Source organism: Prionailurus bengalensis, chromosome E2 (genome assembly GCF_016509475.1).
Source record: "Prionailurus bengalensis isolate Pbe53 chromosome E2, Fcat_Pben_1.1_paternal_pri, whole genome shotgun sequence".
NCBI lineage: Eukaryota > Metazoa > Chordata > Mammalia > Carnivora > Felidae > Prionailurus > Prionailurus bengalensis.
In genome coordinates this window covers 20394872-20411239 of record NC_057352.1, presented here as the reverse complement: position 1 = coordinate 20411239, position 16368 = coordinate 20394872, and the positions used below count along the sequence as shown (strand labels likewise).

Below are 16368 nucleotides of genomic sequence, written 5' to 3'. Positions count from 1 at the left end.
GAGTGAGATACCCGGAAAGTTCTCCGCTGGGAGTAATGCCCCAAAGCAGTGATAAGGGCCAGCTTGGAATGAGCCCTGACATGAAGCCAGTGGAGGGGGTCGTGCTGTGGTCTGTGCCGTGTCGCCGTCCCACCCACCATTTCTCAGGGCGAGTCTGCCAGACACAGGCCGTGCTGGAGGAGAGCAATGAGGGGCCCTCAGACACCCAGGAGCCAGGCCCACCCGCTGCGCCCAGCCTGGTGACCCCCACCCCGCTACAGGCTGGCGCTAAGTGTCGCTTGACAGAGGGCTGAGAGGAGCAATCTCAGGGAGGCAAGCTTTGCAGAATGGGCACACGATAAAGGCACGGACAGTAAAATGCCATGATGAACCACGCCTGATAAAAGAAAACCGAAAAGAGTCTACACTTGCACTATTTTGAGAGAACGTATTCCCTTCTTCAATAAATACAGTGTTCAAAAGAACAACTCATTCACTGCCATCCTCGGGGCCAGCTGTTTGGAAAAGATTAATTGTTAACCACGGGACTCGCTGTGTGCATGAGCCAAACCCAGACTGAGGCGACAGGGTTTGAGCCATTAAGCAGTTCTCTCGGTGGGAAGATAACACCAGCTCGAGAAACCCGCCTGGCCCTTGCAGGCCTGTGAGGCTCCGCGTGGGGCCGGCTTAGACCCACTCACTGACCCTCTTCCGCTGCAGTGCCCAGTGCCAGCTGGTGGGGCCAGGACTGTATCCCAGCAGCCCTTGCGGAGACACACCTGCTGCTCTCTGAAAGGCGTCCACCGCACTCTCCAGCCCAGCCTGCGTCTGTCGATCGCACCGGGTCCCGATCTGTGTGTAGAGGGCTCCGATGTTAAACAGAATGCTGGCTTTCTCCAGTAGCAGGTTCTGCTGGCTAACTGGCACCCCGGTGAGGGAGTCATACCTATTTAAAAGAAACGGTTTTGAGAATACGGATCATTTGGCTAGTGAATGCCGTTCTGGATGAAAACGGACAAAGTGTATTTCTTGAATGAAACTCAAAAACACACATGCAATGAAGCATTCGTTTCCAAGCAAGACAACGGGTCTGATCTCACCCAAGATCAGGTGCCCACAATCTCACACAAGAAAAAGGCTTCTCCACCAAGATGTCCTTCCATAAGTGAATGGATAAATAAACTGTGGCACAACAATACAGTGGGATATCACTTAGCAATAAAAAGAAATGAGTTATCGAGCTGTGAGAAGGCATGCAGGAAACTTGAATGCGTATTTCTAAGTGAAAGGAAGCCAATCTGAAAAAGGGCTACATACTGTACGAGTCCAACTATCTGACAATCTGGAAAAGGCAAACAATGGAGACAGAAAGAATCAGCAGGGTTGTGGGGGAAGGGGAGGGATAAAAGATGGAACAGAGAATTGTAAGGGGGTGAAACTACTCTGCATCATAGTACAACGTGGATACGTGTCCTTATACATGTATCAAAACCCATGAAATGCCTCCCACCAAGAGTGAGCCCCAATGTAAACTATGGACTTTGGGTGGTAATGGGAGAGCCTGGGCATGTGTTGGGGGGCAGAGGGTATATGGGAAATTCTCTTTAAAAAAAAAAAATTTAACATTTATTTATTTTTCAGAGACAGAGGGAGACAGAGCATGAGCAGGGGAGGGGCAGAGAGAGAAGGAGACACAGAATCTGAAGCAGGCTCCAGGCTCCGAGCTGTCAGCACAGAGCCCGGCACGGGGCTCGAACTCACAAACTGCGAGATCATGACCTGAGCCGAAGTCGGACGCTTAACGGACTGAGCCACCCAGGCTCCCCGAAATCTCTCACTTTTGCTGTGAACATAAAACCATTCTAAAAAATAAGGTGTATTAAAAAAATACAGGTCTTCTCCTAAATGTAACACAGCCGTTACTAACCCCTCATAATTCTTCCTCAAGTCTAAAAGACTGGGGATTTGTTTTAAAGTTCACATGTCAACCGGGAGATAGATGTGGAGCTTCCTCCTAATTCAACACGGAGGAGAAACACTTTCAGCCTTTTCGCCGTGAGTAGGCAGCTAAGGCATCGTTAGCAAAAGTCATCCGTCTGATCATTCAAAAGGACAGCATCGCTAATCACCAGCTGTGGTGAAATGCGGCTCTGAACACGCCCCGTAGCTCTTGGCATTTCCTCCCCTTTCGCCCATGCTAAGTACGCTCAGAGAAGAGGTACAGCATCTCCAAAGTAGTTAAACGACACTACCCTTTGAAAATACCAACTCTCGAGAAGAATCAAATGTTCTGCTCAGGGTTTTAAGAGCCGATCTATTTCTGTTTGCTGCCTTTGTCGTTGGGACAAAACCTGATCCCCACCCCCTGCCCCATCTGGAACAAGAATCTTGCTTCTTGTTAGTTCCACCTCAGAGCCCCGGTGTTCCCCCAACAATGAAATGAGCACGAAAAAATGCCTCTTCTGCTCGGCTCACTTGTTCTGAGAAGCAAGAAGCCACGGTCTGTTGGAGCCTCCTCCCCTTGGGTCCCCTTCATAAATAAACACCGGTTTATCTACACGTCTCTAGGCTCTCCTGTATAAATGGGACCGCTTGAAAGAGGGGGCTGTGGTTGCAGAGGAGCCCCTGGGGAGCTGACGGGGAAGACAGCAGCAGGGACCCCGGGCACCTACCACGTAAACAAGAGCCCCATCTGTCGGGTGGGCGGGAAGAATCGGCTCTCCACAAATCCCAGCTGGATGAAGTAACTCATCAGCAGTTCGACACCGGCCTCATCCCGGCTGGGCGTCCGGCAGGCCTGAAAGGAGAGGAGCCATGGATGGCGGGGGGGCAGGTGAGGACACAGCCGATGCCTGCCTCCCCTCGCCCCCCCACTTTCTGGAAGATGTCGCACATAACCACGGCTATGGAGCCCGGGACCCGCTGCGGCTATCACGAGCGCTAGCAGTGGTGGCAAAGGGCTGGCATGAACTCAGGAGTCCCAGAATCCAGACCCAGACGTGCCAGTGGGCGTGTCTGTCCCCTCCTGTGGTCTTCTCGTGTGCCGGGTTGAACAGATGGCTCCCGGAGCACCTCCCTATCACCTCCAACCAGGAGCGATTCTCTAAGACTTTAAGGACATTCTGAAGACTCCAGCGGCCATCCTCCCCTCCCTGCTGCACGCAAAACTGTACCTGTCTCAGGTCCATCAGATCTGCTATTTCGTCTTCATAGAGGTAGCTGTCCTCACTGTAATGCTCCAGGATAAAATCCTGCAAGAGAAAGGAGATGAACCACTGTAAGGTGACATTCGAAACCATAAATAGGTATACAGGAATGTCTAATGTGCTCTCCCCCCCTTTAAAAATCCATGTAGAGGGGCGCCTGGGTGGCGCAGTCGGTTAAGCGTCCGACTTCAGCCAGGTCATGATCTCGCGGTCCATGAGTTCGAGCCCCGCGTCGGGCTCTGGGCTGATGGCTCGGAGCCTGGAGCCTGTTTCCGATTCTGTGTCTCCCTCTCTCTCTGCCCCTCCCCCGTTCATGCTCTGTCTCTCTCTGTCCCAAAAAATAAATAAACATTGAAAAAAAAAATTAAAAAAAAAATCCATGTAGAATTCATAACAACATGTATATTTAAAGTTCCTTTTGTCACTTCAGTAAAAAAGAAAGTTGAAGTTATTTTTATTTTAAAATGTCTTTGCAGGCGTGCCTGGTTGACTCAGTCGGTAGGGCATCCGACTCTTGATCCTGGGGTCATGAGTTCGAGCCCCACATTGGGCATGGTGCCTACTGAACACAAACAAACAAACAAACAACTAAAATGTCTTCGCAGGACAGTTAAGTGACCACATAAGTACTACACATTGAACAATTCTGGCAAACGTCACAGATACTGCAGGGCTCAGATGTTCGGAGCACAGGGGCTTCCTGGCGAAGGAAACTCCTGGCGAGGCACTGTTATGAGGATGCTACCCTTGGGGTCTACGATGGGAGCCTTTGGGAGAGCAGTTTTGGGCACTTCCACAAATGAAGCACCCAAAGGAGACCCCCAAACCCGGTCCACAGTCCAGCATTTGACGACCGCCCCATGGGTTCATTCAGTCATACAACTCACACTGATGCGTACCCGCTACGTGCCAGGCACCGTCCATAGTGTCTGGGCTACATCAGCAAACAAAACAAAGACCTTTCCCCGTGCAGCTTCTGTTCTCACAAGGGGGCACAGGCAATAAGTAACAGGCACCACAAACAAGTAAATGACATCATATATTAGAAGATGGCAAGCATTACAGGGAAAAGATAAAAACGGGGTAAGGGGAGGAGAGTGGCTTCTTGCATAACATCTGCCATAAGCGTTGGCTCTCCCTGGCTATAAAAAAAAGTTGAGAGACACTGGTCAGTTATGTTTTCTCAAGTGTCTGTGAGTACAGTCAATTTACACAATTTCTACATGAAAGCACCTCCTTTTTGTACGTTCAGTGCAAATCCACACGCACACACACCCACACACCGTCTTACAAACGTGGGATTCTGTTGAGTGAATATACAAATTTGCTGTGCTTTTCTCTTTGAATTGGCAACGTGCCAAACGTCTTCATCTACCACAAGATACTCTGCAACATGACTTTTTTTTTTTTTTTTTAACGTTTATTTATTTTTGAGACAGAGAGAGACAGAGCATGAACAGGGGAGGGGCAGAGAGAGAGGGAGACACAGAATGTGAAACGGGCTCCAGGCTCTGAGCTGTCAGCACAGAGCCCGACGCGGGGCTCGAACTCACGGACCGTGAGATCAAGACCTGAGCCGAAGTCGGATGCTTAACCGACTGAGCCACCCAGGCGCCCTGCAACATGACTTCTAATAGTTATACAGTCCTCCAATGTAATCACTGTACAACTCATTTACTGAACAAATAAACCGAGCACCTACTATGTGCTAGCCAGTAAATATCATATTCTTAACTTCCTCTCGTTAGACACTGAAGTCATTTGTAAACCTCTGCGATTAAAGATAGCACTATGACAGTCTCCCTCCCTGCACACCTCTTGTTAGCTCCTCAGCATACATTTTGAAATGTCTTGCTGGGTCCAGGGATATGCAGAAGCTCCTTGTTTTTCTTGTTTTTTTTTTTTTTTTTTTTAATTTTTTTTAAGGTTTATTTATTTTTGAAAGAGAGAGAGACACAGCATGAGCAGGGGAGGGGCAGAGAGATTAGGGAGACACAGGAGAATCTGAAGCAGGCTCCAGGCTCTGAGCTGTTAGCACAGAGCCTGACGTGGGGCTCAAACTCATGACTGTAAGGTCATGTGACCTGAGCCGAAGTTGGATGCACAACCGACTGAGCCACCCAGGCACCTGGCTCCTTCTGTTTTTCAATTTGGTCTTTCTTACCTAAGTTTTCCTTTCAATGTATGATGCTGTCACAGATTTTTTTTTTTTACAACTTAAAGTGCTGATATTTGGAATCGGCTCCTCTCCTAATGTAATGACCATTTGTAAAATTTGAAAGGATTCTCCACCATAATTATGTTATTAGTGATGTTCAGTATGGCAAAAATGATCTGGATGTGTCTGATGACATCTCTGAAAACACTGTTCAGGTCACCACTCGAGATGCTCAGGGCTGAGAAAAACTGCATCCTTTTCAGGACAGCACACTGTTCTGTCAACTTCTTCTTCTTTTTTAATTAATTAATTAATTTATTTTGAAAGAAAGAGAGAACGAGCAAGCAGGGGAGGGGCAGAGAGACAGGGAGAGAGAGAATCCCAGACAGGCTCTGCGCTGTTAGCACAGAGCCCAATGTGGGGCTCAAATTCACAAACCGTGAGATCATGACCTGGGCCGAAACCAAGAATCAGACGCTTAACAAACTGAGCCACCCGGGTGCCCCAACTTCTGCTATGGATGCTGGCAAAAATTTTCTTTTTTCTTTTTTAAATGTTTATTTATTTTTGAGAGAGAGAGAGAGAGAGAGAGAGACTGCGCACGCGCACATACGCGAATGGGAGGAGGGACAGAGAGAGAGGGAGAGAGAGAGAATCCCAAGCAGGGCTCGATCCCACAAACTGTGAGATCATGACCTGAGCTGAAACTAAGAGCCAGATGTTCAACTGACAGAGCCACCCAGGTGTCCCATGGCAAAAATGTTCTTAAAATTAGGAGAGAAATTACAAACTTTGTTAACCTCACAGAAGTCAAAGAGAGTTTTGGTAAATTCTAAATGCATTCCTAGGTGAGATTAAATTTACTAAGTAGAAGAAAAAATATCTAGGGGCACCTGTGGGTCTCATTCAGTTGATTTCGGCTCAGGTCATGATCCCAGAGTCATGAGATGGAGCCCCGTGTCAGGCTCTGCACTAAGTGTGGAACCTGCTTAAGATTCTCTCTCCCTCTCTCTGTCTCTTCCCCTTCCCCCTTCTGTCCCTCTCCCCCACACGCTCTCTAAAAAAAAAAGGGGGGGGGGGCGCCTGGGTGGCTCAGTCGGTTAAGCCTCTGACTTTGGCTCAGGTCATGATCTCACGCCCGGTGGGTTCGAGCCCCACATCAGGCTCTGAGCTGTCAGCACAGCTGGAGCCTGCTTCACATTCTGTCTCCCTCTCCCTCTGCCCCTTCTCCACTCACACTCTGTCTCTCTCTTAAAAATAAATAAACAGGGGCGCCTGGGTGGCGCAGTCGGTTAAGCGTCCGACTTCAGCCAGGTCACGATCTCGCGGTCCGTGAGTTCGAGCCCCGCGTCGGGCTCTGGGCTGATGGCTCGGAGCCTGGAGCCTGTTTCCAATTCTGTGTCTCCCTCTCTCTCTGCCCCTCCCCCGTTCATGCTCTGTCTCTCTCTGTCCCAAAAATAAATAAACGTTGGAAAAAAAAAAAAATTAAAAATAAATAAATAAATAAATAAATAAACATTTTAACAAAAAAATTTTTTTAAATCTGGCTGGAACCCACTGTAAACATCAGGGATAAGACAGGATTATATAACATCATTCTATTTATATAACATAATTCTGAAAATTAACAAATAAAGACAAATATTAGAAAGGAAAAAATAATTTTTTTTTCCAAAATAATGCCTTATTTACAAAACCTAGAGCTTCAACTGAAAAACTCCTAAACTAGCAGGCATCCAGTGAAAGGGACAAAAAGTTACTACGTATAAATCCTTTCTAATACAAGCCATAACCTGTTAGAAAAAATGTAACAGGGAAACCATATCTTCCCAACTGTACCAGATCAAGAAAAGTACAATATTCCCAGGGATAAAATTTTGCCCACCCCCTTACCCACCTCCCCTCTGGGAACCACGTGTTTGTTCTCTATTAAGAGTCTGGGTTTTTGGGGCGCCTGGGTGGCTCAGTCGGTTGAGCGTCCGACTTCAGCTCAGGTCATGATCTCTTGGTCCATGAGTTCAAGCCCCGTGTCAGGCTCTGTGCTGACAGCTCAGAGCCTGGAGCCTGCTTTGGATTCTGTGTCTCCCTCTCTCTGTGACCCTCCCCCATTCATGCTCTGCCTCTCTCTGTCTCAAAAATAAGTAAACATTAAAAAAAAAATTTAAAAAGAGTCTGGGTTTTTTGTCTTTTTTTGTTTGTTTCTTAAATTCCACATATGAACGAAATCATATGGTATTTGTGCTTCTCTGACTTACTTCACGTAGCATTATATTCTCCAAATGCACCCATGTTGTTGCAAATGGCAAGCATTAAATCATTTTTTAAAATCAGACAGACATGGTCTCTGCCCCTGTAAAACTCGCTATTTGTTGACATCAACAATTAGAAATATTTGGTTCATAGATGAAAATGTGCAAGATTGTAAAGATACAATTTTGTCCTAATTTAGCTATGAATCTAAATGAAGTTTCAATCAAAACCCAAAAGTGCTATTTTGGGGAAACTTGACAAAACATGGGAGTAAAAATGTGGAAGAAAAGCCAAGAACATTTGGAAGAGCATAGTTAATAAAAGAGGCTTGCTCTAAGTGCTGTTAAAACACACAGGGATTAAACTGTGAGCAATGGATAGACAATGAAACCAGGCATGGATCAGAAACAGAGGGAAGGAGATTCGAGAATCAGGTGTATAACAGAAGCCAGCGTTCCACAGGAGTGGGAAAGGCTGGAGCAGCCAGCAGGTCCAGACGGGAAGGAAGTGGCATGGCACACACAGACTGCGGGCCGATGTGAATTGAAGCAAAGGGCTAATACAGGGGTGTGGGCAGGGTTAAGGGAAACCGCAGGGATGGTGTGGAACCTCCAGGGCCATTGGAACCGCAGAGCTAAAGGGTCAGGGTAGGGAAGGAGCTCTGGAAACCCAGAGAGGTGGCTGGCTACCTGAGGTAGGCACCCAAAGCCACCAGGACCTTCCCTCTGGGAATGAAAAAAAGGAGGCTGGCTGAAGGAGCCTGGAGAATAAATGCCCGAACTTCTCGGGGCTCCTCCTATCCTCTCTGGTGCTCCTCCCCCAACAGCCACAGGCAACAAGAAGCCACAGAGCAGGAGCCTGTTGTGGCCTCCCAGGCACAGAGCAGGACTGAGAAGGGTGGATGGGGGGGGGGCATGGGGAGAAACAGACACCATCCAGCACCACAGATGGCTTTTTCACAGAGTTCAGGGGAAACTGACTACCCATTTGGTTTAAATAAAAAGCTACAGCCCTATACCTCATTTTTTACTCCCAAAGTAATTCCAAATAGATTAAAGATGTGATGTGAAAACATTTAAACAAGACACTGGAGGAAACAATGGCAAAATATTTAGGCCATCTTGGCGTGGAGGGTGCTTTCCGAACACGCTATCAAGGCGGAACTGTAAAGGGAGGGGCTGGTAAGTTCATCGACATAAAATCCTACAGGCAGAAATATATATGTTATATTTTTTAAGCTGGTTATTGCTTGGATAACAAAAGTTAAATTAAGGAGAGAATGTACTGAGAGAAACATTTGCAATATATATAAAACCAAGGGTTAATATCCTTCATATGTAAAAGATCTCTTGTAAGAAATAAAAGCACACTGGAAAAGCACACAAAGGGCAGCAACAGTCGATTTGAAAGGGAAAGTGTAAAGGGAAAATAAACATACAGGAGAGGCGCCTGGGTGGTTCAAACGGTTAAACGTCCAACCCTTGATGTCAGCTCCGGTCATGATCTCGAGGTTCATGAGTTTGAGCCCGGCATTGGGCTCTGTGCTGTAAGTGCAGAACTGCTTGGGACTCTGTCTCTTCTTCTCTCTGCCCCTCCCCCGCCTGTGCGTGCTCTCTCTCTCTCAAAATAAATAAACTCAAAACAAAACAAAACAAAACAAAAAAACCCAACCCCAAACCATACACGCATTCAACTCAAGTACCGACCTGAGAAATGTAAACTGTAATAAGTTCTTATTTTGCCCGATTTCACAAAGATCACAAAGATAGCATAAAAAAATCAAAATGGTGAACGCTGCTGCCCAGGGTGACCTAAAGTGCAGGAAGATAAGCAGTCACGCACAGTCGGTAGGAGTGTAAGGCAGGACCGCTTCTGGTGGGTAAGTGGGTAATACGGATCTCCCACCGACCAAATCCGTGTCTAAAAATCTGTCCAAAGAGAACATCCGGTGAAGTGTGCAAATGCTCAGTGGAGAGCCGCTGACAACAGCGAGCATTTGGAAGCTGTCTGAAGAATGAGATTAACAGCCACCCTGCCTTCTATAAGCAGACACCACGTGAAGTCATGACAGAGGGGAGTGGGGGGAGTCACACACCTTCATGAGTCAGGCCCCTGACCGGAGGAACAGCCCCAGTGTCCAAAGATTAAGTGCTGAGCAGGTTACCAAGCTCAGTGGGGACACGGCGGGGTAGGGCTGGGAGGGATCTTTCCATGCCTTGGTATTTTTCTGAATGTTCTGCAGTACTGTTTTTAATAAACATAAATAAATAAATAAAGCTATATTTAGAGGCAAAAAAAAAAAAAAAAACCCACCCAAAACAAACAACTTGAATTCTCTGGAAAGGGAATTTATTTTGATGGTGTCTTCAAATGAGGGCCGTTTGAAAGCCCATGTATTTAAAAATAGAATGAAATCACACCGTGAAGTTTTACTGGCCATTAAACGCCCCACGGATACACAGGGAGGTGCAAGGCGGCCCGCACTTTGAACTGCCCTCATTAAGTCGGCCCAAGTGCTTCTGCAGCACCTGTCTGTGTGAGTCTCAGGGACAAATGTGGAAAGGAGAAAACAGGACGTCCCCAGATGTTCTCATTCTTGTATGCCTGACATTTGAAGAGTCCCTTTGAGGCTAAAATGACATGGCTGGAAGCCTCAGCTGAATAGCAGTTGGCCATGGCCACATGTGATTTTTTTTTCCCCCACTGAGTTTAATGTGGGATTCAGCACATGACATGGTTGGGTCCTTACAGATTCCATAAAATCCCCAAGTGTCTCCAAGAGTCTCCTTCTAAAATGCCTGTGCCCTTGCCACCCTGGATCCAAGCAACAAACTAAATCTTAAAGAAACTATTCCACAAAGGCACCCAAACACATTTCCACAGACGTAAAGATTGTCTTGAGTCTCACAGATGTGTGACAAGTGTCCCATCTAGAAGCTCAGGTGGCCTCTACATAGCTGACATAAAGCTGCAGCTCCTGGGTTGTTTTCTAGCCAGAAAATCAAACCTTGGGTGATCCTGAGTCTTGTACGGCTACCAATGTCCCTTCTCAAACACCAAAATAAACCCCAAATTGACAGGGACCAGGACCTGGGTATAAACAAGGGAGCAGTCAACAAGGCCCTAAGTGAAAGAGCTTATGTCAAGAGACTTACAGTATCTGCTTCAGAATGGAGGTCAAGTGCAGAAGCTCTTGAAGCATTAACCAATTGCTTTTAAAAGGACACATTTCATAGTGCCCAAAATGCATATGATCATTTTTTCTTTCCTAAATTGAAAGTAGTCCAAGATGAGTCAACTAACAAGAGTTACTATGAAAAGAAATGCAACACTCAGCAGTATTTTTCACAATGCTGGGGTTAACTGCCCTCCACTATGCCTGTGTTGGAGAGCTCAGAGACAGGCACTACCTTCCACCCCATTTCCCCTTTCTCCTCCTAAATGGACGTTGGGGGTGATTCATTAAAACTCAGAGCCAGGGAGGGGAGGAAGAGGAGGGCGTTCCAGACATGGGGAGGCCTCTCTTGGCCCTGGAAAGGGGTAAGGCAGCTCTGGGGGCCTCTGTCAAAGCACCTGTTCCGCTTCCCACCTGAAATCTCCACTGAGCCACAGACCTGGAACTCAAGACCTGTGACATCACCAGCATCCAGCACAGCGATAGGCACAGATCGGCCTACAGGTAACAGCTGCTTACCAGGGACCCCCACAATTAAGAGGAGGCCAGATACTGTGTGTGGGGGGGGGGGAGGTTAAGTGTTACTTTTTAAAAAGAAGGGGAAGAAATTTTTTTAAAGGGAGAGAGATTGGAAGGAAGAAAGAAAGAGAAGATGCAGCTGGATCCCCAGTAATTCGATAGAGGGAAAAAAACCCCATAAATTCTAGCTATTCAAGGTGGATTGGTATGTAGATACAGGGATGCATAGATGGACAAACAAGTCATAAAAGCAAAATGTTCATCTAGGTAGTGAGTATACACGGATTCACTGCCAAATTCTTTCAGTTTTTCTAGAAGCTTAGAAATTTTCGGAATAAAACGTTGGGGGGAAATTTAGCTGTTCTCCATAAATTTCATAACCAATTTAGGCCATGTTTAAGAAAAAATACAGGATACAATTTTTAAATTCCAAAGCACATCCTCCATGGACCCTCTGTGGCTTGGCCTCCTGGGGAGGGTAGGCCCAGGTTTGTAACTCGCCTTCCCGGGGCCCCGAGCCTCGGAGGGAACCAGAGACAGCTGGAGGACACAGGAGAACAGCACAGCATTCTCTGGCTTGCTGAAGGGGTCTGGAGGCATCCTGCAGAAATCAACTAACACTCGGCCCACTGAGCCTACGGCCACTTGCAAGGGATACACAACTTCTAGTTTTTCTTTGTAAACATTGAGTCAAGTGCCCATGGCTTTGAGATTTACCTTGAGAACGACTGAGAAGTCAACATCCTTGGTTTCCTTCAGACCAAGCGGAATCAGGGGGATGGTAAATGCCTCCCTAGAAGGAACACAGCAAGGTATATGAACATCCCAGTCCCGGGTGCTATGCACCCAGCAGCCCAGCTCAGGGCCCACCACGTGGGTCCCCATGCTGGTCCAGCTCAGGGCCCCACCACATCCCCATGCCGGTTCATACTCCATAAAGATGACTCTGATCACATACCTGTCTCTGGTCTAAACCCAATCCCAGCGGCCTGTGACTTCTGCACTACCCAGCCTAACACATGGGGGCCTACCATCTTGACCTGTTCCTTCAGTGACTATGCTGGGGACCTCCTGTGTGGCAGGTCTGTGCCTGATGCAGGCACTGCTCCCGACCTGGGCGCACCACCCTGCCAATCAACGCACCTCCTCCATCAGCTCCCAACCCCTCCCTTCTCCTCCTCCTTTCCTCACCAGGGCAGGTCCCACCTGGACTCTTAGGAGCCTCCTCTGATGGGGAGAATCCCTCTAGGGTCCCATCACCTGCATGGGGAAAGCCCTGAGGGCAAGGGCCCTTTCTGACACCGAAGTACACCCAGCTCCAGGCCCAGGGTCACACCCTGGTCGGCTGCCTGCCCCCCACAGTACTCCCCCACAACTGACCACTCAGTTTCCCCATAGGTCGCCCTGGGAGTGTGCCCTGAACCTACATTCTGAGGGACAGGGACAGAGCCAAAAGGGAGTGTAGGGGGCTCGGGCTGTGTTTTGCAAACAGAGATTTAGCTCCCTGACCTGTAACCAGAGACCTCCTGGGGCCGCTCAGCCCAGCTGGGGAAAAGGCCAGGAATGCATGGTAGGGTGAGTGGACAATGCAGCTGTAAGCTGAAACTGCCTCTGTGGCTGAGGGGAAACCACCGGCTGTGCTAAAAGCAGGTGGGATCCCACCGTGGGGGTGCCTGGCTTCCTCAAAGCCCACTGGGAAAGCCAGATCCTGCTGGACGGGGGTTGTGGATGGGCCATGCCTCTGTCCTCTGGGCCCCAACGCCCTCCTACCCTCACCCCACTAGGCCTGGAGGCGAGGGCTGTGCTCCCCATGACCTCCCCGGAGCAGCCAGGGCACCCCGGTCCCAACCTTGTGCTAACGTAACTTTCTCCACGACCTCCAGCCTCCTCGTGTTTTCTCCTCTGCCCAGCAAGACTGTTTCTTCCTGTTCTGCCTCGCAGAAATGTTTAAAGATCAATGGCGCTAAGAAAGAAACAATCTGCTTTGAAAACAGGAAGGGGGCGGGTGCAAACCCAAGGCGTCATTGTGACACCTGCACGTCTCTCTCCCCACTCCCTGATGGCACCGGGAAACAACTGGCCGCTGTAGAGCCACACTGTAATCACACAGGGGCCTTAAGTGCCTGTCTCTGTGGGATACATCCCCGCGGTCTGGTACCGCAGGCAGGAATATGAAACATCCCTACATTTATCAGCCCAGTTTGGCCCTGCCCTCCTTACTCAGGGAACGTCGACCTTTGGGCAAAACACTGGGATTTAATACCACAGCATAGGCTGGGAGAAGCCTCTCATCTGCTGCTGTGGTTAGGTGCTCAAACCCACACGGGGGCCCACAGGTGACCGAGCCAGGGCTCCGGACGTCACAGAAGGAAGGACAGAGGGTTCACACACTAATGCTTTCCCTCTGGCTCTGAAAAACACCCACATACCACACAGAGGACTGGGGACAGTCGGGAAAAGCACATTCCAAAGGTGACTCAAGGTTCCCAAATGCCGTCCTTTTGTGAATCCACATACTATTTTCTGACTGAGATTCCCCGGGCGCTCGCCTGCCTTTTGAGAAGCCTCATGTCCCCGCACAACTCCTCAAGGTTATTTTTCCTCCAAGACGGACATGTCTTTCAAAGGCAGCTCACCTCGGGGAGACGTTCTGAGCTTTTTCTGAGGTCTGCCCCTCAATACTGCACCTCCCACAAACACTCCCTAGGGGGAGGCTCCTGAATTAGGCCGTTCATCTCTCAAGTATTTAACGGGGTACATTTCTGAAGTCTCTCAGTTGCCATGCCAACTCACCTGGGTCCCCTAATCTTTGATGTAAGTGATCCCTGTCAAGCAGTTTGTCTGTTTTTGCATCCTACCAATGGAACGACCCAGGCAGGCCCTGTGTGGGGTGAAGAGGCTGAGAGGGAAGAGGGCAGGGTGGCCCCACCCGGTGGGCTGGCTCTCCAGGCCAACCACAGAAGTGCCTCCAGGCCATCTTTATGGCAGAGCCACGTGAGAGATGCTGTCTCTTCATCTGGACCCAGTCACAGCTCTCCCATAAAACTATGTCCCAAGGGTCCTAGGACAATTGAATGCCTTTCTGTCCCACTCTCCAGGTATTTCCAACAAACTCCATAGGCTCGTCCCTTTGACTCCTGCATCACGCTCAAACCTCAAACTGATCAATCCCTCTCTTCCCAAAGTGGGGTCTGCCACACCCTTGGGTCTATCTGGGCACCATCTTTGTTGCAGCACGTTCTAAGGCTCAGAAAGTATCTGGAAGAATCAGTGCCCCCACTTACTCTGTGCTCTGATAGACTCCCACTGAGATGTTGAGCCCCTCCAGCTCTTCCTTGAGCATCTGTAGATCTGAGTTCACGAAGCTCAGTTCCAGGCGCACCTGCTCCCGCACCTTGTGGTTCGTAGCTGCTCTGTTAGAAGAGAAGAGGGAGGAAAGTGCCTTCAGCCCAAGTGCCCCGCTGCCGAGTGAGCAGACCTCCCGAACCCCATAGGGACGTCCTGAGGGTTCACTTGCAGATGTGAGCACCAGATGTGATCAGATAAGAGGTCTCAGAGATGCTCAGCACCTGGCCCATCCTGAGCCACACCTGCCAGTAAATGGATCTGGGACATCGATGATAAACTGAGCTGCCAGACATGAATCTTAAGACATCCCTGTGAAGAATCAGCTTTGAGAAGAGAAAAGAGAACTGCTCCCAGCCACTCAAAAGACCATAAACTACCCCCTTGAAAGGAAATGGCTAAGATAACATTTCCCAGCTCATTCTATGAGGTCTTGTTGTACCGTGACCCAAAACCAGGGAAAGACACCACAAGAAAACAAAACAACAGACTGATATCTTACATGAATATACATGCAAAAATCCTCAACAAAATATTAGCAAACCGAACCTAGCAACATATAACAACAATTATATACCATAACCAAGTGGGATTTATCCCAGGATTGCAAGGTTGGTTTAAAAAAAATTTTTTTTTTAGATTTATTTATATTTTGAGAGACACAGAGAGAGCACAAGTTGGGGAGGGGCAGAGAGAGAAGGAGACACAGAATCCAAAGCAGGTTCCAGGCTCAGAGCTGTCAGCACAGAGCCTGACGCGGGGCTCAAACTCACAAACCGTGAGATCATGACCTGAGACAAAGTCGGACGCTTAACCGACTGAGCCACCCAGGCGCCCCTGCAAGGTTGGTTTACTATCTGAAAATCAATTAATGTAACATACTATAATAATAGGCTATAGGATAAAAAACACATGGTCATCTCAACAGATGCGGAAAAAAAAAAAAAAAGCATGTGATAAAGTCTAACACAGATTCGTGATAAAAATTCTCACCAAACTAGGAATAAAAGAAAATTTACAAAACTTGATAAAGGGCATCTATGAAAAAAACAAAGCTAATATCGTACTTAGTGGTGAAAGATATGCTTTCTCAATTAGATCAGGAACAAGGCAACAGTGTTCGCTTTTGCCACTTCTAATCACTACTCTACTGGAGGCTCAAGCCAGCGGCAATAGGTAAATAAAGAAATTAAAGGCCTCTGGATTGGAAGGGAAGAAGGAAAACTGTCTTTACTCACAGATGACATAATCTTGTATATAGAAAATCCCAAGGCATTCACAAAATACTAGAACTAATACATTCGGGAAGGTCACAGCATACAATTCAATATGCAAAAATCAATTCTATCGCTACATACCAGCAGTGAGCACTCTTACAACGAAGTTCAGAAAACAATTTCATTCACATTGGCATCAAAAAGTAAAAATACGTTGGAATAAATTTCACAAAAGAAGCGTAAGATCTGTGCCCTGAAAACCACAAAGCAGTGCATATTAATTGGAGAGACGCCGTGTTTATGGATTGGAAGATTCACTGTCGTCAAGATGTCAATTCTCCCTAATTGATCTATCAATTCAATGCAGTTCCAATCAAAACCCCAAGAGCTGAGGCGCCTGGCTGGGTCAGCTGGTTAAGCATCCGACTCTTGATTTCAGCTCACATCATGATCTCACAGTTCATGAGACTCAGTTCCGTATCAGGTTCTGTGCTGAACCTGGAGTGCGTATAGAATTCT

At 47.9% G+C, this 16368-nt stretch overlaps 1 protein-coding gene across 1 annotated transcript in view; it reads right to left on the bottom strand.

Moving 5' to 3' along the window:
• The window catches only part of RHPN2 (rhophilin Rho GTPase binding protein 2), a 60757-nt gene that overhangs the window by 17898 nt on the left and 26491 nt on the right, over positions 1–16368 (bottom strand). The window contains 5 exon segments of the mRNA XM_043599089.1: positions 759–925; positions 2652–2776; positions 3153–3230; positions 12005–12080; positions 14572–14700. Of these exon segments, the coding sequence (XP_043455024.1) occupies positions 759–925; positions 2652–2776; positions 3153–3230; positions 12005–12080; positions 14572–14700 (575 nt within the window).